General features: G+C 52.3%; 1 protein-coding gene across 1 annotated transcript; it reads right to left on the bottom strand.

The window, feature by feature from the left end:
* Positions 1-623: 623 nt before the first annotated feature.
* Positions 624-7,139, bottom strand: PPM1M (protein phosphatase, Mg2+/Mn2+ dependent 1M). The gene is made up of 11 exons (XM_063114388.1): positions 7,121-7,139; positions 5,171-5,586; positions 4,373-4,496; positions 3,963-4,217; positions 3,415-3,527; positions 2,958-3,042; positions 2,733-2,851; positions 2,498-2,561; positions 2,139-2,246; positions 1,875-2,023; positions 624-1,522 (listed from the first exon to the last, which is right to left on the bottom strand). Exons 2-11 carry the CDS (start codon positions 5,449-5,451, stop codon positions 1,378-1,380), a joined length of 1,443 nt encoding a protein of 480 aa, XP_062970458.1. The 5' UTR covers positions 5,452-5,586; positions 7,121-7,139; the 3' UTR covers positions 624-1,377.
* Positions 7,140-13,434: the final 6,295 nt, after the last annotated feature.

Below are 13,434 nucleotides of genomic sequence, written 5' to 3'. Positions count from 1 at the left end.
AAAGCTGAGGTCATGAAAGTGGTTTGTCTTAAAATTCAACAAATACTTCCTGACCACCAGAGCCTTGGTAAGTTCTAGATAACAGTCTTCTGGGGAAGGTGAAGAACTAAGCTGTTTATCAGACAGCAAGCCCCAGGGCCCCAACTAACTAGTCTCCAAGTCTAGTTTTATAGTAATTTGCATTCAAAAGCAGGTTAAAAGGCTCCACAAGCCCAGAGCTCACAGGTGGTGGTAAAGACCTCCTTTGTGTTCCCTAGGCAACAGTTCTGTCAAGGGTGGGGGCTGGCGGGGGGTGTCTCACCCAAGCTGAGAACTAGAGAAGCTACAGGGAAAACATAGTCCTGATTATATGCAGGCTTGCAAGGTGGAGCTAAAACTAATCCAGTACAGGGCCGAGCCCGTGGCCCACTCGGGAGAGTGCAGCGCTGGGAGCACAGCGACGCTCCTTCCGCAGGTTCGGATCCTATATAGGAATGGCCGGTGCGCTCACTGGCTGAGTGCCGGTCACGAAAAAGACAAAAAACAAACAAACAAACAAAAAAACTAATCCAGTACAAGGTAACAAGAAATAGTAAATGGTGTCCTTAATCCAAGCTGTACAGCAATTCATGACTCACAAGGGGTCTTCTGTACACAAACATTTAATAGGGAGGTTATGGGGAGCAGCAAAGCAAAGGCATTTGTTGGGGCATCAGATTGTGGCAGGGCTGGGGATGGGGAAGCAACCAGTCAAGAGGCCAGGCTAGAGGTAGCGATTGGAGAACACTCCCTGCCCTGCCAACTCTGGAAGCTCCTCTTGCCCCTTTTTGCTCTCCCTCAACTTTAGCCCCAGGGCCTGTTCCTTCCCCCCAGTGACAGGAGAGCAGGGCAGGACCTGAGCTGGCCTCTCCTCAGGAGCAGTCTTCAAGATGGCTGTTCCAAAGGTTTCTACAAGGCACCCTGCATGGACTTTGGGGGTTGCTGAATGGACACTCTGACATTTATGGATTGGAGACCAGGATCCGAACATGGGCTGGGTGCCCTCATGGCATCTTTGGCTAATGTCCTTAGCCCAGGTGACCCTATCTGAGAATATTTTGGGCCACTGAGGATCCTATCTGAGGAGCCTTGCATGGGTTTCCTAAGTTGTGAAGTGCCCCTTCCAGAAGGATGTTATTGAAAAAGACAGAATCTGGTAGGCTGGGCTCTCCACAACCTTCCAACTTTAACTGCATGGTATAAATGTTCCCCTTGAAATAGATGTGAGTTGGGGTGGAAGGCAAGAGCACTGGGCTGTGGCTGGGAACAGGGTAGGCAGGGCCTGCTCTTGGCCACAGTGGAAGGATGCCCAGACTGTACCTGGCCTTGGAGTGGTTCTGGGATGAATTGTGTGAATATTCATTGGCCACTATTCCCTTGGCCCTGTCTGTGCAAGGGAATCACAAACACAGAGACGTCATCGTAAGACACCAGCTCTTCCCCCGTGGGACCGTCGATCTTCCCCTGTGTGCTGTGTATCAGCATTTGGGCCAGCTCCAAGAACCTGTGAAAGACCATCCTGCAGATGTACTTTGGGGACAGCAAAGGGGCAAGTCCAGCCATCCAGAACTCACTGTACAGGTCTGGACACCTGGGGACCCAAGCAATGCAGTCTGGGCCAAGCAAGCAACAATCCTGGAAGGGCCACAGGTTGGACCATGGAGTCTGGACCCAGAGATTTTTGGGGACCACAGTCATCCTCCCTCCTCCCTGGGAAGCTTGAGACAGCCCTGATCCTGGCCACCTGGCCTGAGTTGGGCTCACTGTCAATGCTATCTTCTCAGCCATAACTACTTTTCGGTGTTGGTGCTGGTATCAACCCAGGCCCTGCCAGGTCCCCAGCAGCTATAAAGTACCTGTGTGGGTCTTCTCGGTTCCTAGAGAGGAAGCTCCGCACCAGCCATGCCACCTGCTCATTGGACAGGACATCCCAGAGCCCATCAGTTGCCATGACAACCACATCGTCGTCCTGCAGTTCCAGCTGGTCCATATCCAGCACAGTCACCTGCAAGTTAAGCCTAAGGATCCTTCAGTGCTCTCTTTCTAGCTACCACCAGCCTCATTTTCTACCTTTCTGGGCAGATGTACATAAGCTTCAGTGGACTATATTGCCCCCTCACCTGTGGGATAGAGAGCAAGAAGGGCTTGAGCTGGATGTTTGTGTCCAGGACTCTGAGTTGATGGTCTCCCAGGCTGCGGGAGACAGCCAGTGTTCCCAGTAACCGAGCCTGAGGGCAAGAGAGGTGTGAGATGATGACAGAAAGCTCCAGCAAATGCAGAAGTGCTAGGCCTTAACACTGCAGAGCATGCAGAGAGGTGGACTGTGGCCCTCAGGAGCCCTGGACTGAGGGAGAAACACCCTAGTCTCAGAGCAGACCCCAGGACATCAGTCACGGGCACTAGCAAGGGACAAAGGAGTTCCCATCTTTCCAATGGGCAACTGAAGAATTATTGGAGGCGGGGGGGGACAGACACTGACCTGCTTACCCTGTCCGTGGATCAGTGGGTACTTGAGATCCGATTTCTCCACGAGTTTGTAGCTCCTATCAGGAGCAGACCCAGCATCAACCCAGGCCGTATGCCCCCACTCATCTCCCTCCAACTTGGCCCAGCCATCATGACCTCACAGTGCCCACACTGCCCAGGACTGCCTCAGGTCACAGCTAGGCCTGGATCTCCCTTCCCACCATGTCCCCCAACCCCACCCCTCTCACCAGCCGCTCATGTGATGATCCCTGAACAAAACCTTCTGCCCCAAGTCATCCCCCTTCAGCCGCCGAGGGAACTCCAGTCGGGTGAACTCACCAGCTAGTAGCTCTGGGTAGACAAAAGCCTGGAATGGGGAGGCTATGCTCAGGGCAGATACCTTCCCATGGCCCCTTGTGGCCCTGGATCCAGGAGTTGAGGCTCCACAGGCTCCCCCTGCTAAGGGCACCTACCAGCTGCTGAATCCGCTGCCGCTCTGTCTCTGGGGTGAACTCAGAGCTCAGTGGCCGTATCTCATCTTTTCGCACCAAGATGGCCCTGGATGGGGTTGAGGGGAAAGGGAGGTCTATGAGGTAGCCTTCACCCTCATCTGTGGCCACCCTCCTGCCAGCCCCTCCTCCAGCCACCCGGAGCCATCTCACCCATGCTGATCCCTTGCTCAAAGCCCTCCCTGACTGCCTAGGGCCTGCAGGGTAAAGGGTCAGGTCTTTAGCCTGGCATCCTGCCCTCCCTGACATCCACTGACCACCCTCACAACACATGCCAGGTACATACACGAACAACTCGGCCAGTCAATTCTTCCCATTTCTGTCCCTCCACTTCCAGCTGCTTTTCACTGTCCCCACTGCCTCTGGTGCCCTCCTGTCCACCCCACCCCTGCCCACCCTCCAAGGGGGGCAGCTCACTCACCTGCTATCCCCAGCATTGGCCACGTACAGCTTTCCCTGCAGGGATACAGCCACCAGAGCTGTGCAGCCGCCCACCTGGCCTGAGGCCTCCAGCTCCCGCCCGATCACCTCATCCTGGGGCAAACCAAGGCCACCTTAGCTACTGCCTGTACTGTCAGCATACCACTTTGTCCCCTGATCCCCACTCTACAGTTCATTTCCCATCAATAGGCCTGGCAGTCCCAGCCCAAAGTCCAGCTGTGAGCCCAGGATCCCTGTGGTCAGTAAATCTAGACAAAGGAAGTGCTACTCAAAGCAGAGGAAGAGAAACCATCCCCTGAGCTAAGGACCAACCGGGTATGCAATGAGATGATGCAGGTAAAGAATTAGTGCACGGTAGGCACTGAATAAACGGGAGGGGTTATGATGACAATGATGGCTGTTAGTAATGAAGTAGTCTTGTCTTTCCAGTCGAAGGATGCTGGATGATCTCCATGGTGTGCAGGATGCCCCACTCAAGTCCCTGGGGGCAAAAGCTTCCCTTCTTCCCCAGCCAAAGGCAACACTCACACATTCCTGGAAGGCACTCTCCAGAGCCCCGATCACCAAGTCTTCTGCCCTGATGCCCTTTTCCTCCACAAATTGGGGGTCACTGGGGCAGATGCAGCAGCCACTGAGGTGCATGGGAGGCTGAGTGGCCACCACGCCCTCTACCACAGCCTCCAGCTGCCTGCGTAGGCAGGAGTGCAGGGTGTTGGCAGCCAGGATGGCTGCTGCAGGACCTCCGTGTCCATCAAATAGTGCCCAGTAGTGACCTGTCAGGAACTGCACAGGAAGAGCATGGTGTCAGGCTCTTCCTGGCTTCCCCAGTTGTACCCTGGCCCAGCCTGAACTAGTACATGGGGGAAGCAGGGCAAGAACCTCAGCCTTCACATGCCGGCCTCAGCCTGTAAGAGGGGCTCAGGCAGGACTGCACTTACCTCCTCTGGGCACAGAGTCAGCCACTCTTGGTCCTCTTCAGCCCCAAACTCACATCGCCGGATGCACAGCTTCCCACAGGCAGCTTGATCCTCATTGAACTCAGATTTCTCTGCATTGATGATCCTAAAGCCAGGAAGTGGTCAATAACCCTTCAGGGACAAACCTATGTCCTCGAGGCACAGAGACCTGAGCTGGCCCACAGAGAGGAGAGCCCTCCCTCTAGAGTAACAGCTCCCCCATGCTGTCCCTGACACATACCTGGACAACCATAACAAGCTTACTAACTTTTCTGTGGCCTCTCAGCAAAGGTAAAAGTCAGGGCCCAGCCCCTCTGGAGCCTACCTGCTGACCCTGGGCTGGGAGATCAGGGCGGGCTGTCTGGGGAGATAGATCTGGGACTCCCTTTCCTATACTCTGCCCCATCTCAGCCCTAACCCTTGTCCCATACAGCATAGGCATTAACCCAGGCTGAGATGTGTGGGGGTGGGGGGTGAGCCCCGGATACTGGAACTCTCCCGAGTCTCCCCACCTCATCTTGGAAACCCTTGAGGTGCAGGTCCTTCCCGACCTCTGACCTTCTCTGAGAGGTTGTAGTCCCAAATAAAAGGTTGGAGTGAGATAAGGAGGAGGATGTCAGGGGTAGAGAGATGAGGAACAGTAGGCGTTATCCTCAGGTGGGGTGGTCGGGGTCACTCACTCAGCCTAGCCTGTTTTCTAGGTCAGCACAGACTGGATCAGGTAGGGGTCCCGGAATCGGGGGTCCCGAGATAAGGGTCGCCCGAGGTGGGGGCACTCACTCGGCATAGCCTGCGTTCCACGGCAGCGTGCGTCCCCGAGCTGGGCTGCGCACGGGCCGAGCGTCTGGGCGGCGCGATGCGTCGGCCGCGCCTGAGCTGGAGCCCGAGCCACGCAGGAAGCGGGGCCGCCGGTAGGGCACGGGGCTGGCGCGCGGCCCGGGCGGCCGCGGCGCGGGGAGCGGACCCCCCGGCAGGAAGCGGCGCCGAAACCAGCCGGTGGACATGGCGCTTCGGCAGGGGGTTTCCCGCAGAGCGTAAGCCCAAAGAGTTGGGCCAGACATCAGCCGCCCCTGGGAGGAAGAAGCGGGCTGGGGGCGGGGCCGGGCGGGGCGGCGACGCCCCCAAACCCCAACCTCCGGCCCGGGACTCTGTGCGTTGCTTGTGTGCTGTCGGGCTTGTCGATCCTCCTGACAACCCTAAGAAGCAACAGCTGTTATAAAACCCACTTTACAGGCAAGAAAACTGAGGCCTAAGAGAGGCGAAGTCGCCTGCCCTACGTCACACAGTAACATTTAGCAGGAGTGAATGCCCACCCACATGTGTGGCGCACTAGCCTTTGAGAAGGGAACGTCCCTCCCCTCTACCCAACGGGGCTGTGGAGGGTCATTCAGAGTAGATGCTGGGCTAGTGTCCAGGCAGAGCCTCAAGCCGCCTTCTGCCGGGCGGGGACCTTGCGCAAGGGGAAGATGGGGACAGGATGTCCTTGGAGGCGTCAGAGTGACACATTGAGTAAGAGTCTCAGAGCACAGTGTTCCCTCAGGTGGCTTCCATTATTCACTCACCCTGCCTGACACCCTGCACGCTGAGATGGGGCTTAGTGGTCACCCTGGCCTTCCCCATCCTGAGGGGCTGCTCCCAAATGGCTGCCCCTCCAATCGAGATGTCTTCTCTGGACAGAGAGCAGGATCCTCCCACGAGTGTGACTGACTAATGGACAAGATGAGTCTATGGTAATTTAGAGAGGAATCCGTGGTCCCCCAAAGGCTTCAACTGGTCAGAGTTCAGACCTGGAACTAAGGGAAATGAAAGACTTTCATCTGAGCTGGAGGCAAGATGTTGCAGTCTCTTAACCCTTGGCTAGCTGTCGCCGTGGAGTCAGCGGCAGTGTCTACCTTAAAATCTGCATGTTAACAGAGCCCTTTGTCACACTTCTGTCACTTAAGTCCAACTCCCTGTGCAAGACTCTTATTTCCATTTCATAACGAGGACTCTGAGGTTCACGAAGGGGAAGTCTCCTGACGCCCAGGGCTGTGCTTTTTCCATTATGACAATGCAGCTGAGTCAGACCTCCTCCACACTGGGGATTTCTATTCCCTTTTCCCCCACAAGGAAGCCTGGGCTTTCCAATTCAAAGCCCCTAAGGCTCCCACAGCCCAGTGCCCCCAGGCACGGCTATAGGAGGAGTTCCTACCTTCACCTCCACTCCCACACCCAGGCACATGCTCACTAGGCCCCACTTCCTCCCAGCAGCCAGCCCTGCCCCAATGGGAGTTCCTCTGGCCAAGGGAACTGTGCCCAACAACCTCTCCCTCAAATGACTCAGTTCTAGAGCAGCCTGAGGGCTAATTTACTGAACCCACTCTGTGTGCCAGGCCCACACTGGGTACAGGAGCACAGTGCTAATGGAGACGAACCAGGCACATGCCCACTGAGCTCCCCTGCAGCCATGATAGACGTCCTGGTGGATGGTGATTGATCCAGTTGATGAGGGGGTGAGAACAAAATCAGAGAAAATTTACCAAGGATGCCTGAGCTGAATCCCTAGTCCCACAAAGTCTTCTGTCATTGAGACAGAAATGGACCAGGGACCAAAGGTGGGGCAGGCCCAATTCAGTCTGTGGGGTCACCTTCTAACCCCCACCAGTTGATAGCTCAGAGGCTTTTAAAGTCTAAAATTGGAAGAAGAGAAGCAAACACACTCTATTCCCCAGCCCACTGTCTTGGACTCACCTGGGCATGGTGAAAGTCTTGTCAGCTGAAGCTCTGGGCAGCCAAACATCATAGGCAGTCTGTTGCCCAGCTTAGCCATTTCACATTTTCAGAGCCATGTGGAGCCCTATGTCAATCCCATCCTTCCTCTTCCAAGGTGGCCTGAGTGTTCCTTCAGTGCCACGTAGATTCCTCTGGCTCCCTAGGCTCCCGAGCACCTCTGTTCTTGCCTGCCTCTCTTAGTTTAGTTCCTAGTTTTGCTGAAGCACATCCTCCCACAGCTTTCCAAGAAAAGATGAGTGGGAGGTAATTTCCTGGGTCCTTGCTAGTCTGAAAGGGTTTGTATTCTGCCTTCGCTTTTGACTAATATTTGGGCTCAGAATTTTAACTGCTCTGTTCATTGTCTCTTGTCTGCCACTGCTGCTGCTGAAATCTAGTGCCATTCTCATTCTCAGACCTTTGGATTGGACTGTTTGCCTTTTCCACTCTCCAGAAGCTTCCAAGTTCTTCTGTCTCCAGTGTCTGAAATTACAGGTGAGATTCCTTGGGGTGGGTCTGTGTTCATTCCCGGGCTAGGCCGTCCCTGGGGCCATGCAACCCCTCACTCCCCAGTGACACCCTTCTCCCAACTACTTGAACGAACTCAAGTCCACCCCCTGCTAGCCAGAGGCCTCTCCTCAGCCAACTCAGCCAGCACGTGGCGGGTGGAAGGTGGGGGAGAAACAAGACAAGAAAGAGGAAAAAGGGTTTATCCTACATATTTTTTCCACTCACTATAAAAATAGCTTTTATTGAGTTCCATATCTTTTCTTTAACAAGACTTACTTTAGAATTATTTTATTTTTTTGGCGGCTGGCTGCAATTTTTAAAATTTAATACTTTCATATAACTCAAAATTAAAAGGTGTAAAACTGTATTTAGCAGCAAATATCCCCCACAACCCATCCCCTGGCCACCCAGTTCCCCTTCCCAGAGATATCAAATATTACTAATTTCTTGGGGATGTCAAGAATATTCTATGCAAAGTCAACATCATATATATTAATAGTATATTATCATAATTAATTACATATAATTAATAACATTAACATTTATATTTATATATATATGTATTTTTTTCTTTCCTCCCCCCTTCCTTTACACAAATGATACCATACTCTCCACCATATTCTGCACCTGAAATCTTCATATAAGATCCCCCTATCATTTTGTATTAGTCCTTTAAGAGCTGCCTTGTTCTTTGTCAGGGCTACAGAGCAGTCTCTGTGCAAATGTGTGGACTTCATGTAGCTAGTCTCCCAATGATGAACATTTAGATCGTTTTCAATTTTTTGCTTTGTAACTTTTTTGTGTGTGCACATATTGGTAAGATCAGTTTCTAGTAATGAATTGTTGGGTCAAAGGTATTCATTGTTCATAACAGCACTATTCACAATAGCCAAAAGGTGGAAACAACCCATCAACAGACGAATGGATAAACAAATTGTGGTATATACATTCAATAGAATATTATTCAGCCATAAAAAGGAATGAAGTATTGATACATGCTACAATGTAGATGAACCTTGAAAACATATATGCTAAGAGAAAGAAGCCAGACACAAAAGGACACATATTGTATGCTTCCATTTATATGAAATACCCAGAATAAGTAAACTCACAGGAACAGAAAGCAGATTGGTGGTTGCCAAGGGTTGCGGGTAGGAGAGAATGGGAAGTAACAGTTTATGAGTATTAGGTTTTATTTTGGAGTAAGGAAAAAGTTTTAGAAGTAGAAGTGGTGGGGCCGAGCCCGTGGCGCACTTGGGAGAGTGCTGCGCTGGGAGCGCAGCGACGCTCCCACCGCGGGTTCGGATCCTATATAGGAATGGCCAGTGCACTCACTGGCTGAGTGCTGGTCACGAAAAAGACAAAAAAAAAAAAAAAAAAAAAAAAAAAAAAAGAAGTAGAAGTGGTGGTTGCCAACATAATGTACTGATTAGCTCACTTTAAAATTGTTAATTTTACATGAATTTCACCTCAACTTAAAAAAGGGGGGAAGATACATTCATAATTTTGTAGATATTGTCCTACAAAAAAGTTTCACCAATTTACTCCCCAGTCAGCCTGTTTGACCATCAGTTTTTTATTAAAGTTTTTCATTTTCGCCTACAGGTAAAAAAAAAAAAAAAAAAAATCCAAGTCTAGTTTGATTTTCATTTATCTTAATAAAAGAGGATAAGCAACTTTTAATAGATTTGAGAGACATTATTTGTATATCCTTTTATGTGGATGGTCTGTTTGTATCCTTGCCCAGTTTTCTAGTGGGCCATTGGTCTTTTCCTTGATTTATGAGAACTCTTTATATATAAGGGAAATCAGCTTCTTTATTTTGAAATGAGTTACAAGTATGCTGCTTGTAATGAGTTATAGTTTGTTGTTTGTGTTTTAGCTGTGATGGTGGATTTTTCCATATAGGCTTTTTTTTTTCAGCAAAAATATCACATAGATTTTATATTTTTGATGTAAATTAATTTATTGAGCTTTTCTTGTATAGTTTCTGGGTTTGGTGACATACTCAGAAGGCCTCTTCCACTCCAAGATTCTACAAACTGCTCCCTTGGTTTCTTCAGTATTTTTATAGTTAGCTTTTTAACAGTTATGTCTTTGATCCACCTGGAGTTATAATAATTTCAGTGGTCAACTCTTACATTGAGAAACATCAGAAAGAAAGGGGCAGCTCCTGGTCACTGTGTCCATCCCTGGACTCATTGAAGATGTGTGCAGGCAGCTTTCTCATCTTTCTGCCTGAAAGCAGATCTGAGCTGGAGGTGGAGTCTCTTTTGGTATTCTGCTGGCCCGTGGGCTCCTTGCCCGCATCCCGCATCTCATATCTGAAGCTGAGCAGGACTGGGCTCAAATCCCAGTATCTGAAGAGTTTCCCTTCTCTGATTAAACCCTAATCACTGAGGTGTGAGAGATAGATAGAGGGGATGAAGGCCACTCCCAACAGGACTTCCCCTCCTTTGATTGTTCCAACTTTTTTTTTTTTTTTTTTTTTTTTGGTGGCTGGCCAGTATGGGTATCCAAACCTACGACCTTGGGGTTATAAGTCTTGTTCCAACTTCTTGAGTAAAGGAAACTAAGATTCTTGGGCACACTCACTACCATGTAACCTTGATCAAATCACTTTACCTTTCCAAACCTCAGGGTCCTCATGTGTAAGACAGAGACCATAACACCTACCTCAGGGGCTGTCATGAGAATTAAATAAATGTGCCCAGCATGTAGTAAGTGTGTAGCACAAAGACTCTAATGATTCATTCACACATTTATTTGGTAGTCACCACCTACAAATGTTGAGCACTGTTCTAGGCACTGGGGATACAGCAGGGGCAAAAACTTAACTACTGATGGAGGGAAGACAATAAACAAATAAGGAAATATATGTCAGGTAGTGATAAAAGCAGAGAATGACAAAGGGAGAGGGCTAGCCAGGCAGCAGGGGAGATCTTGCAGTTAAGGTAGTAAGATCGATAATCCTGCCTTGTCACAGTTCATCCAGTGATGGGCATTTCTACAGAGAACATGACCTTATTATTTTTCATTAATCTTGGTTAATTCCTGTTTCCAGGAGGTCAAGGCTCTTATGGTTCTGTTGGACAGTAAACAGGGAGCTCAAGCTGGAGTCAGATACCAGGCAGGCCACACACTCCATCATCATATCTCAGCAACCAACTGCTCCTGTGGAGGTGGCCAGATCTGAGAGCTGCTGTAATCAATAGCTCTGTGTTGCTGGCCCCAAAGAGGCTGTGGCAGGGCTCAGAGTTGGGGGGCGTGGGACTTGTCTATGAACCGTTCTCCCGAGGGCAAGCTGCAGGGCCACACAGCAGTTTTATTTTCCATTGTGAGTGCTGCGGTGACAGTGGTGAGTAGACTACACAGTCCTAGTCCTCAGGGTGTGCAGAGAGATGAGCAAGAAAACCCATCGATTCTACGTGTTGGACTCCCAGGAGATGAGAAACTCGGGGCTTGGAGGGCACAGAGTGGACCTCAATGCCGACCAGTCAGGGTAGGGTGGTCAGACAGTAAACAAGGAGCTCAAGCTGGGGCCAGATACCAGGCAGGCCACACATTCCATCATCATGTCTCAGCAACCCCAGCCCAAAAAGGTGGCCTCCTTTCCAATCGTCCCACCCAGAGTCCCTGAACAGGCTTCTGATCGGACTATGACCCTGTATATCCCTGACTCAATCACAGTGGTCTCCTCACTGGCTGGCAGGAGCAGTCAGGTGCTGATGCCAGGAAGGCAAGGCTGCTGTGTGTGGGGACAGAAGTTCATTAGCAATAGGGAAGTTCCTCAGACTCACAAGACCCTCCTTCAACCTCCGGGCCCTTGCACATGCCCTTCTCTCTTCTCAGAAAACTTTTCCCTGTGCTGAGCTGCCCCATTCTCCCCTCCAGAATTCCACCAAAATTTAGCCTCTTCCTAGCAGCCCCTCACATTCTCTGCGTCGGGCCCTCGCCACCACAGACACTGTTCATCTAATGGCTGCCCGGTTCAAGGTCGGTCTGGGCTCCCACTGAGGGCAAGGCCCGCCGGCCATGACAACCGCGAAGGGCCCAATGCCCCTCGGGAGGCGCTCAGTAAATGTCCCCTGGGGAAGGGATGGCGCACAAACACACGGAAGCCCAACCACACGCAGACACCCTGCCCAGTCCCAAGCGGATACGCGCAGATCCGCCCTACTCGCAAACCCACCTGGCCCGGGGCGCACAGACCAGCGCACGGTACCACCTCACCCACAGACCATCCGGATCTGGGCGCACAGACACACGCGAGTGCAACCACGCACGCCCCGCCGCACGCAGGACCCTTTCCCCGCCACAGTGGCGCGCGCACATGTCGATCAGCCCGCCGCACACCCTCCCCCAACCAAGGTGCACTCTGCGCGCATGCGCGGGCCGAGTCCCCGCCCCTCTCGGCCTCGCCCGTCGGGGGTGGGGCGTCGCTGGGGGCGGGTCTTGCGGCACCGCCCGGGAAGCTGCGCGAGGCTCAGCGGCCGTCGCCACATCCTCCTCCTCCTCCCGGTCCAGGCAAGCGGAGCGGGGCCAGGGCCAAGCGGAGAGCTCCGACGGCGCGGGCGGAGCGGAGCTCCGAGCCATGGCGCACCAGACGGGCATCCACGGTGAGGGCGGATAGCGGGCGGGCAGGGAGCCCGGGGTCTCGGTTCTTGGCTGCGCCCCCTTCCCGGCTCCTGGCCCCTTCCTCCTCCCCGCACCAGCCGGAGGAAGCTTCCTGTTCTCTTTTGCAGCCGCAGGTCGCCTGGGTTGGGCACATCTGGGGGAGTATAGACTTGCTGTGCCTAGCTGGGAGTGGGTGTACGTGTACGTGCACAGCTGGGGTGGAAGTATCTGTGTGCCCATCTGGGAGTGGATGTGCCTGTGTGTACCCATCTGTGTATTTTTGTTCCTTTCTGGGGTTTGGTGTACCTGGATGTGCACTTGTTCTTCTGTGTACAGTCCTGTGTGTGCACATCTGGATATGACTTGCTTGTGCACATCTAGGGTCATTCATGTATATGCACTAGTGGCTATTTGAATGGACACTGTGTAGGTCACATGGGACCATCTTTAGACATCAGCGTTTCATGGCAGTATGCACATGTCTGGGTGTCTGTGTGTGTGCATTTGTTACCATGGATGCATGTATGGGATGTGTTTGTATGACATGTATGGATGGGTTTGTGTGTGTGTCAGGACCTTTGCTTCTCCCAGAACCTTCACACATTCAGGCAGGCTAGGCTGGGGAAAACCTGGGAGAGGGCCCTCTAAGTGGGATGGGAGAGTTGCCAATCTGACCTTGACCTCTGACCTCCCTCCCATTTTCCACTGTGATCTCCTGGGTCTGCTACAGCCAGGGTTGGAAGGCCCCAGCTCCAGGTTGAAGGCAGGGAAAAGGGTCTAGATATGGAGTTTTTGTGGGAGGGTCCTGGCCCTAGAGAATGCAGTCCAGCTCCCGCCCCCACCCCACAGCCCCAGGAAGATTCTCCAGCTCAGAGCATCACACAGACACACACACACCCTCCCCAGGGGCCCCTGTTTGCTCCTTGAACAGGCTGGGAAAGAAGCAATGGCCAGGAGCCAGGTACTCTGACCCTACCTAGGCCTCAGTGTCCCCATCAGTCACTGGGCTGGGAGGGCTGCCTGGCCTATGGGGAAGGCCCAGGCAGTTGGCCCAGACAGCTTGGTTTGGCCAACAGCCATTCCTCCCACCACACCAGGATCCCCAGGCCACCATCCACCTGCCTGACTGCCGGAATCTGGCTTGTGGCTGTGGCCACTTGGTAGCTGGC

Source organism: Cynocephalus volans, chromosome 11, assembly GCF_027409185.1.
Source record: "Cynocephalus volans isolate mCynVol1 chromosome 11, mCynVol1.pri, whole genome shotgun sequence".
In the NCBI taxonomy this organism is placed as follows: Eukaryota; Metazoa; Chordata; class Mammalia; order Dermoptera; family Cynocephalidae; genus Cynocephalus; species Cynocephalus volans.
Note: the sequence above shows the minus strand (reverse complement) of the source record. Positions and strands in the feature narration are given on the sequence as shown.

Bases quoted from the DNA above. Each gene is read 5' to 3' on its own strand.
- PPM1M (XM_063114388.1), bottom strand. From the start codon at position 5,451: ATGTCTGGCCCAACTCTTTGGGCTTACGCTCTGCGGGAAACCCCCTGC. The intron at 2,562-2,732 runs GTGAGAGGGGTG...TGCTCCTGATAG, and splicing joins GATCATCACATGAGCGGCTG to GAGCTACAAACTCGTGGAGA. The intron at 2,024-2,138 runs GTGAGGGGGCAA...CTTAACTTGCAG, and splicing joins TCTTGCTCTCTATCCCACAG to GTGACTGTGCTGGATATGGA.